The 8,781-nt window shown below is 34.7% G+C and overlaps 2 protein-coding genes across 4 annotated transcripts in view; both read right to left on the reverse strand.

Moving 5' to 3' along the window:
- Window positions 1-2,561, reverse strand: part of LOC107725189 (AP-1 complex subunit mu-1-like) — a 14,628-nt gene extending 12,067 nt beyond the window's left edge. Inside the window, exons 1-3 of the mRNA XM_016534367.1 lie at window positions 2,261-2,561; window positions 314-470; window positions 96-163 (exon numbers count right to left, since the gene is read on the reverse strand). Of these exons, the coding sequence (XP_016389853.1) occupies window positions 96-163; window positions 314-470; window positions 2,261-2,302 (267 nt within the window). The 5' untranslated portion in view covers window positions 2,303-2,561. The remainder of the gene's footprint in view (window positions 1-95; window positions 164-313; window positions 471-2,260) is intronic.
- A 518-nt stretch (window positions 2,562-3,079) lies between these two features.
- On the reverse strand, window positions 3,080-8,542 carry LOC107725196 (leucine-rich repeat-containing protein 19-like). 3 transcript variants are annotated; one of them, XM_016534374.1, is made up of 5 exons: window positions 8,454-8,542; window positions 5,665-5,782; window positions 4,902-5,352; window positions 3,869-3,946; window positions 3,080-3,778 (listed from the first exon to the last, which is right to left on the reverse strand). In XM_016534374.1, exons 2-5 carry the CDS (start codon window positions 5,767-5,769, stop codon window positions 3,387-3,389), a joined length of 1,026 nt encoding a protein of 341 aa, XP_016389860.1. In that variant the 5' UTR covers window positions 5,770-5,782; window positions 8,454-8,542; the 3' UTR covers window positions 3,080-3,386. The 3 variants fall into 3 exon arrangements, with proteins under 3 accessions (XP_016389860.1, XP_016389861.1, XP_016389862.1); XM_016534375.1 differs by lacking the exons at window positions 5,665-5,782; window positions 8,454-8,542 and adding an exon at window positions 5,480-5,557; XM_016534376.1 differs by lacking the exons at window positions 5,665-5,782; window positions 8,454-8,542 and adding an exon at window positions 5,484-5,526.
- Window positions 8,543-8,781: the final 239 nt, after the last annotated feature.

The raw sequence follows: 8,781 nt of genomic DNA on the forward strand, positions 1-8,781 counted from the left end.
GCTACGGCACATTTTTAGGGTGTTGATGTTTACACAGGCAACAAGATTGTGCTGTGTAAAGTTTTATGGAAGGTGTTGTCATGTTGATAGATTACCTCCACTAATTTGTACAGGAAGGAGTATACAAGAGCAGCGTTGGTATTCCTCTTTGTTATTGCAACCACTGAGTAAAATCTGTTAAGTAGTAAATACGCTACACATTTGCAGAGCTGTTACTGTACAACAATAGGACAAATATTCACAAATAAAATATTTTAATATAGACAAATAAAGGTTATACTTTTACATTTAAATATAAGAAGATAGAGGATACAGTAGAGGTTGCTATGCTTTATCCAGAGGTAGTGGGTAGAGCCGTGAATAACCACTGGTGACAAATCTGCATCTTCCTCTCTCTTCATCATTATGGGCATAAAGTTGTCGATCTCACTCATGTCCACATTACCCATGTAGTTTCGACATATGAGCACCTTAGAGATGGAAACAAAGTTGAAAGCACAAGGATGTCATAAAACAGAGTATCCCAATTCTGCTCCTTAAAGACAGTCATCACGGCATCACTAGTTTATCTGAGTGCAATCCATATAAAGACATGTTCTTTTTGGCTATATTAATACAACAAACAAAAGCTCATTTAAAAACTCTGGAAAACCTTGAGGTTCTCTCAGCAAACAGAAAGAATATTTAATTTTTCTTAAAGAAGTTTTGGCACCAGCCATCATGCAAAATGGATTCCTTACGGCCTCAAAAGCAGTAAACACTTGTAATGATTTCTCAGGCCAAAAGGACACTTACAGCACAAGGTTTGTTTGCATTGACTCAAATCAGCCTGAGAATATGTTAACAGCTCAATCAATATGATCTATGAAACAATATCTACACTAATACTTCTACTGATCAGTCCAACATACAATCAAATGCTTCAAGTCCTGGTCACTTTTTTCACTGACAGATTCATTCAAGGTGTATAGTAAGGTAAAACTTAAAGATCAGTGAAGTCTTCGAAGTCTGGCTGGTGTTGAGGTATTCCTTCAGAAGGAGATATTGGATTGCTCTAGGGCACAGACAAGACCGCTTTCATCAGCACTGCCAAAATCCAGGGGTATATTGAAGGGTAATCCATTCCACTGAGACCCTGAGGCTCTGTTTTCATGGAAACACTCCCATCCACCCACTACTACTTTCAACATATTACAAATGAGTTCAGAGATTTTCTTTATATATACACATCTTTTGATATATAATTTTTTTTTTTTATTGTTTTTGAAAGTCTAACCAAGGCTGCATTTATTTAATCAAAAATAAAATAACAGTAATATTGTGAAATATTATTACAATTTAGAATGACTGTTTTTCATTTTAATATATTTTAACATGTAAATTACTCCTGTGATGGCAGAGTTGAATTTTCAGCAGCCATTAATTTTCAGCAGCCATTACTTCTGGTCTTCAGTGTCACATGATCCTTCAGAATTTATTCCGGTATTATTTGGCACTCAAGAAATATTTCTTCTTATTATATTTAATTAATTATTATTTTTGGTGCTTAATATTTTTGTGGAAACTGTGATACACTATCATTCAAATGTTTGGGGTAAGGTTTAAAAAAAGAAAAAGAATTAAGCAGCCCATTGTTTCAACATTGACAATAATAAGAAATGAATAATGAATGAAATCTGAATGATTTCTGAAGGATCATGTGACACTGAAGAAACTCAGCTTTGCCATCACAGGAATAAATTACACTTTAAAATATATTAAAATATAGAACAGCAATTTTAAACTATAATAATATTTCATAATATCACTATTTTACTGTATTTTTATCAAATAAATGTAGCCTTGGTGAGCATAAGAGACTTCTTTCAAAAACATGAAAACATTTTTTTTTTCATTTACCATGTCCACAAAATATCATTTTTCTTAACAAGAATAACTTTTAAATATATATTGTGTTATTGCACCACCACTTAAATATAGAAACATACAATATGTGAAACATCAACATTAATATTGCAATTGCCTTCAGTGAAAGTGCTATTAACTTTAAGAGTGTGATGGGAGGGTGTATCTGTATTGTGTCACATTTACATCATTAGTTGTTTTAGAAACCTTCAAGTGAGTAAATACGTACAATATCCTACGGCAAATTATTTTAAACCTCGATTATCTGTAGCTATATAGGTTTCAAATAAAGTGTCACTGTCAATCCTGAGTATAAACTATACGACCTTTCTCTGACAGGTGCACGCGCTCTTACCTTGCCTTTAAGGTCCAGGATGAAGATCGCGGACGCTGCCATCCTTATCAAAGCTGTTGTGTGACCAGAAGTGACTGACAGGAGTCCAAGTTTTGTGAATTTTAGTAAAGTTTGATCAAGTGAAATGAAGAGAGATCTTTCCCATCCCTTTACACGCGCGTCTTCCGGGTTTGGAGGCGTCTAACCGGTTGTGCAGCTCGAGCTTGTTGCTGTGCTGTAAACTGCGAGAGACGCGACGCGTCAAAACTACAACGCTGCCATTATAATTGGCCAAGCGATCTGCGCTGTTTCGTCGCGTCGCTCTGTTGCAATGTAAAAGCAGTGTGACTTAACTTCAACTACTTTCAGGTGTCAATCCTTTATTAAATAGTAGATACAAAAAAAAAAAAACTACTAACACGGCATTCGTTTAGGATGATGTGAATGCCATGTAATGTTTAATTTGTGTTATATTATATAAAATTTATAAACAATAACATAAATATATAATAATATCAATAATAACATTTTAATATTTAATTCTAGGCTAAGTAATAAAGTACACAAAGGCGGCGCCCAGTGGCCAATGAAAGAATAACGTTTTCTCCAAAAAAAAATAAAAATAAATAGAAATGAAGTGCAACATACAAAAGACAAAATATATATGGTAGCCTACAGAATGCAATTAAAGGTAAATGTAAATGCACATTCTGGAAGGAAAAATCCTTAAAAGTTAATGATTATTAATATTATCATTTAAACTAAAGTTTTAAAATAACTTTCATTAATAACGTTAACAAACATTGTATAAAATGCTAAACAGATTATTTCATGTGGCCTACTGTACATTCAAATGTCATTCAACTTTGATTCATATATTTTCAGATGCTTTCAAAAAAGTGGAAACTATTTGGACATCTATGCCAAAATATATACATTTTTCATTGACAATATTAGATAGTTTTGTTTGTTTTTTGGCTTAAGTGTTCAAATTCCTTAATAGGGCCACAGTATATTCTTTTTTTTTTTTTCAATTAATTAATCAAAGAATAGTTTGATAACTGATTATGGAGTATTGAATGTTTGTTAATGACTACTTAATGCAAGTTATTATAAATAAGATTTAACAACATTAGACTTAATAGTGCTAGCCAATACTAAATTCAATCTCTTCCTCCTCATCATCATCATCAGTCATCACCGCTGCTCTTGTGGCTCTTTCACTCTCACTCGCTTGAATATAGTTATCTTCAATAAACCCATCGTCATCCTCCTCAATGCCACTGGTAGGTGCAGCTGCACGAGTCCCAGGGCCACCCTGGGTCGAGAATCCCACCTCAAAGTTTGCAGGGTCACACTGACTCGTGGCATCTACTTCACTGAGCCTGGAGTGTCTGTAGCTCGCCAGATACTCGTGCACGACTTTGTATTTGGCCATCAAAGCGATAAGGACAGAGAGGGTGAGCGCTGACCCCAGAACAGCCACAAGGACCTTCCAGCTTTCTGAAGACGTTTTGGTATCATCATCTGGTTCTATGCCTAAAAAGGTTATTTAGAATGGTTAGCCAGTCTCAGATGTAATCACAGGTAATAATCTACACTAGATTACAGGGGAAAAAAGGTTTTGACCATTAATTGTATAGTTTGTAGGTTCCACTGTGAATAGTTTACGAAGGAAGACTCCATGGTTGACATCCTTAGAATATCCTGCCATGAGAAAAACAAATGACATTGAAATTATAGTATATGTCAATTTCCATATCTCAAAAAAGATGATGTTGTGGCACTCAAATAGCTTATTTTCCATATAAATATAATTAATGCAGAAAAAATTTATGTCACTAAGAAATGGCTGAAAGATCTGGTCCTCATCTAATTTGAGTCCAACATACATAAAAAATGCAATTTACTCATACAATGACTTGAATTATTATACACAGGCTTTTTATTTCTGTATTAAAATGAGTTTAATTATTATTATTTTGGAGGGGGCTTAAAGTCAAACATTTCAAGCTTGTTTTTTATGAAAAGTGAAAGTCAAGCTTGTTTTTATGAAAAATGAAAAAGTGGTTTGTAGGCTATTATTTCTTCAAAACATAAATAAATAAATGAAAACTGATACGCTGCTTAATAATATACAGTATGACAAACTTTTGTTGAGTTATGTAAAGAAAAAAAACAGAAAATTATATGTGACCATGTCACTTCTGAATGAAAAGTTCATAATAATAACACTAATGATAATATACAGTATGACAAACTTTTGTTGAGTTATGTAAAGAAAAAAAACAAAATTATATGTGACCATGTCACTTCTGAATGAAAAGTTCATAATAATAACACTAATTCAGTATTTAAAAATGTTTTTAAAACAATGATTAAGATGTGTACACTTGCATTTAAGGTGTAAGGAAATTATTTTATTACTTTTTATTTGATGGCTACGCCACATGACATTTTTAATGGCATTGAAATAAAACTTGTCTTTAAATTATCTAACAGTTTTTCAAATCCATATGAAACCAACATGAAGCCAAAGAGTACATTTCTAAAGAATGGAAACTAGTTTTGTAAAATATTTATCTTTTTCACCCCAACAGTATACGTCACTAATCCAAGTAATGAACTAAATCTAATACAGATTCGATAAAAGTATTCATACCATCACTGTGGTCATCGTGTGCCATGCGTTTTGCTGCTCTGGTCATCATTACTCTGTCTCCCACTTTCTGTCTGTTACTCTGTTCTCCTCTAAGTTCCACAAACTGACTCAATCTCAGGTCTTTAACTGCAATCGACTGAATGTCCCCCAGGAAGAGCATCTGTAAACTGGAAAGGCTGGTCAGAGCGTTTGCCTCCACTGCGGCCAGTTTACACCTACTTAGGTCAAGTACTTTAAGAGAAGAAAGACTGTAGAGGTGGTCTTTTAACAGTAGGGGGAGGTAGTTGCCTGATAGGTTCAGTGAGACTAAATGGCTGAAGAGGTTCAGGCGCTTGAAGCTGTCACTGTGGGTTAAGTCTAACAGATTTTCAGACAGGTCCAGTTCGGTTACGTTCATCCAGATGTGATTTGGTACCGATGTAAGTCTTTTCCCACTGCAGTCAAACGAAGCCTGAAAGAATAAAGAGGTATATGGTTATGAAACTTACATATGGAATCAGAAAAAAACATGCATTTACATATACTATAATTTTGCCCTGTTCATTTAAGATTTAAAAACATTTTAAAAAATGGCTTACCCACTTGTGGTTTTAAACATGAAACAAGAAATGTATTTTCTCACGATGTAAACCATTAACAGACTGGGTAAACCTCTGTCACCAAAAACAGGAAACAAATGCCTACAAACAGGATATTCCTGATGTAGCAGCACTTGCTCTGGCTCAGGGAACAAAAGAGGCCAGAGTGTGTTGTTTTTCCTCACCATCTCTCTGTTGACCGTACATTGGCCCACGGTCTGGAGTGTGTAGCATGATCCTGAGACCAAAAAACACAGGAGCACACACACTGTGTGTGTAGCAAACCCCATGTTTTCCTGCTTCCTGCAGAAATCACAATTAAAGATGATAAATAGCAAACACTGAAGTGGCCTTCAGCATTACAATAGCTTGAGTTCTGGTGCCATTTCATAACTATATAACGTCATATATCTTTGCTTTATTGGGTAGTCAAGGTTGGATATTGACACTGTTAGTACAATGGAAAGAAGGATAGAATAGGTCCCACACACTTTGTAGCTTGCAAATCTGTATATGCAACACTGTAAAAAGTATAAACTTACATTTATTAGTGAAACCTAATATAGTCAGGTTGATTCAATCATATTAAATTATATTTTGGACTTGATTAAAAACTGTTTGTGTTACCCCTTGAGTGAAGCTCTGTGAAAGTTAACATAAAAAATAATTAATTAAACATTGTTAAAATCTAAAATATTTGTAGGCTATGACAGTGTGGTTTTTTTTCATTATTATTCTTTCAATACTTCATATATCCTATAGGACCATGTGTCATATTATCAATTGCAAAAGATTTGAAAAAATCTCAAATTCAAGAGGTTCCTGTAAACAGTAACAGGAACTCTAACATGCTGACACATTCAGCCATCCACCACAAGACTCAGCATAACCCTACAGCAAACAACAACCTCGTGCACATAAAACACAAAGTAAACAATAAATAAAGTGTAGCACTACTTATGTAAGGAATAATTTACAGTCTGTGAGGCCAAATAATCCCTGAAAGGGCGATCAGGACCCCGACACAAAGCAGAGAGGATTTTGATCACACTAAAGGGGTTTATTTTAAACATAATTTCACTTTTTAGCAAATAAATAAATAAATGGACATGAAACACCGATGTGATGGGATGTGTGGGAAAAAAAGTGATACTAGGCATGAACCATCAGAAATATGACAACTAGCGTCAGCTATTTAGGAAATTCCCTGCATGAGACAATGGCCAGTTATACAGTTTAGTCATCATTCTGCAAACATTTAACCACAGAATGCTAAAATTGACCAATAAGAATCCAAGATTCCAGAGAGTCACATAACAAGTTGCAATAAGGGTAATAAAGTAAAAAAAAAAGTGCAGTACAAAACAATAAAGTCGATGTGTGCTGCTACAATGCATTTCAAAGAACTGTTCAAATGACCGAGGAAATAACCTAAAAAATTAACTTCTGGATTGTTAATGATTGCAAATATATTAGATAAAAAATTTATAATTCATCCAATAATACTAAATCTTTATTACATTATTGTTTCTCCTCTATGCCCCGCCTTTCTGAAACGCTTCGATTTTTACAAAGCTCATCAGACTAAAAATGAAATATTAACTGCCATCTTAAGTTTGTAAAGTAGAATAAAAAAAGTGTTGTAGTGAATAGGAATAAACAACCTGATCTCATGTAAAAGAATAACTAGGCCTATTTGAAGAGGTGGCAATTTGTGATTTGTAAGGAAACTTTTTTTTTAGCTAGCATGAAGGTTCACCCCTAAAACTGTCAGATTGCACAAAAACATGCAAATGATATTGTAAAATAGTTACGGATTGGCATGTGAATGTGTTGGAATAATACATGTGTGCATATGTATGAAACAGAGAGTGATTGTATGTTCCATCTTTAGTATTTCCTACTTATCTCCTTGTGGCTTCCACAGGGGCCACATTTGAGGGTCCAGTATTTTTTTATAGGGGCCCTTCCTCTCATTCCCTCCCTCTCCCACTATTCATTTCAGGCTGTAAACACTCCTCAGGAGCTGCTTTTATCTCTTCCTGTCTCAGGACGCCCCCGTAACAGCATACCTGCAGGATCTGAGAGTCAGCCAAGTGTCTGCATGTGCGTATGATTATAAATGTGAGAAAGACAGCTTCAGAAAAGGTGTGGTAGAGGAACTGATAGGATCCTGACTTCACCTTTATCTCCTTACGCTACTTGCAAACTAACAGCCCCCAGATGCTTTCCCAGACCTCACTGTGTGTGTCCGAACACACTGCGGAAATACGGCACAGAAAGGAGTCTTTCACTTGACCTCCTCAAGATCAAGTATACACTATAAACACACCCTCCCCCGTTTATTTCTAGGTTGTATGTTACTGATTACTTTGGCACTAAGGACTTTGCATTGTTGTTTTCGCATGTAAAAGAAACTGAAAACTATACTGTTCAACACAGCTTTTGATTTATCAATTTACCTGCATGAAGTTCCTGAAAAGTTAGAAAGAAGCTTCTATGTTTATGTTTATCCTTAACATTTTGTTTTTTATTAGCATTAGTGCAGTGCACAAAATAAGAATATAGTAGGAGTTGGGTTAGGCCTACCTTTTCAAATGTTCCTGTGATACGTTAGACAATATTGTTAAGTCTTATCCGTCAGTTTAGCAAGTAGCCTATGTGCGGTTAACTATATTGATTCCCATAATAGTATAATTTACCTTCCCTAGCAGTTGGCTTGTTATGGTTGACAACAGAATGTAAAATTACATGAGGGTTGACAGGTGGAAATGTGAGATCATTAAACATTAAGCTAGCAACCTAGAATGATGTATTAAGATATTGTTCTCCTGCTCATATGTGCCAAAGAGATCAAATGTTGGGCTTTGCATTGCTTTAGTCATGTTAAAAAGCTATTTCACAAACATATACATATATAGAGATTAATGTTTGCATCAGAATACAGTGAAATAAATGTTATGAGGCAACTTACCTGAGATTCGGATCTTCTGTTTATTCAGAATATGTCGAAACTGATGGTTTTTCTCCTCAGACGTCACATTTTAACATGGAGAGGTTCATTTTTGTTAGCCATTTCCAAGATTAAGGAAATGTCAGGTAGGTTGTGCAAAGGTTGCTGGAGGTGTGCCTTTAGCTTGTCATTCTCAGATCAAGTTAATTTGTAACTGAATGTCAAATGGAGCTATACTTCTCTCTCACCTTGCAGTTGACATTTGAACTGATGACTCAAAATATCTTAACACACATGCTAATCTATACATTTTAACACATATAATTTTTTTACATTTTTAAAACTATAT

The sequence above is a fragment of the Sinocyclocheilus rhinocerous genome, unplaced genomic scaffold, assembly GCF_001515625.1.
Source record: "Sinocyclocheilus rhinocerous isolate Xijiao unplaced genomic scaffold, SAMN03320098_v1.1 scaffold1838, whole genome shotgun sequence".
Taxonomy (NCBI): Eukaryota; Metazoa; Chordata; class Actinopteri; order Cypriniformes; family Cyprinidae; genus Sinocyclocheilus; species Sinocyclocheilus rhinocerous.

Coding starts and splice junctions, on each gene's coding strand:
- LOC107725196 (XM_016534374.1), bottom strand. CDS start 5,769: ATGGGGTTTGCTACACACACAGTGTGTGTGCTCCTGTGTTTTTTGGTC. Junction 5,353..5,664: donor GTACGGTCAACAGAGAGATG/GTGAGGAAAAAC, acceptor TTATTCTTTCAG/GCTTCGTTTGACTGCAGTGG. Junction 3,779..3,868: donor TACAAACTATACAATTAATG/GTCAAAACCTTT, acceptor TAACCTTTTTAG/GCATAGAACCAGATGATGAT.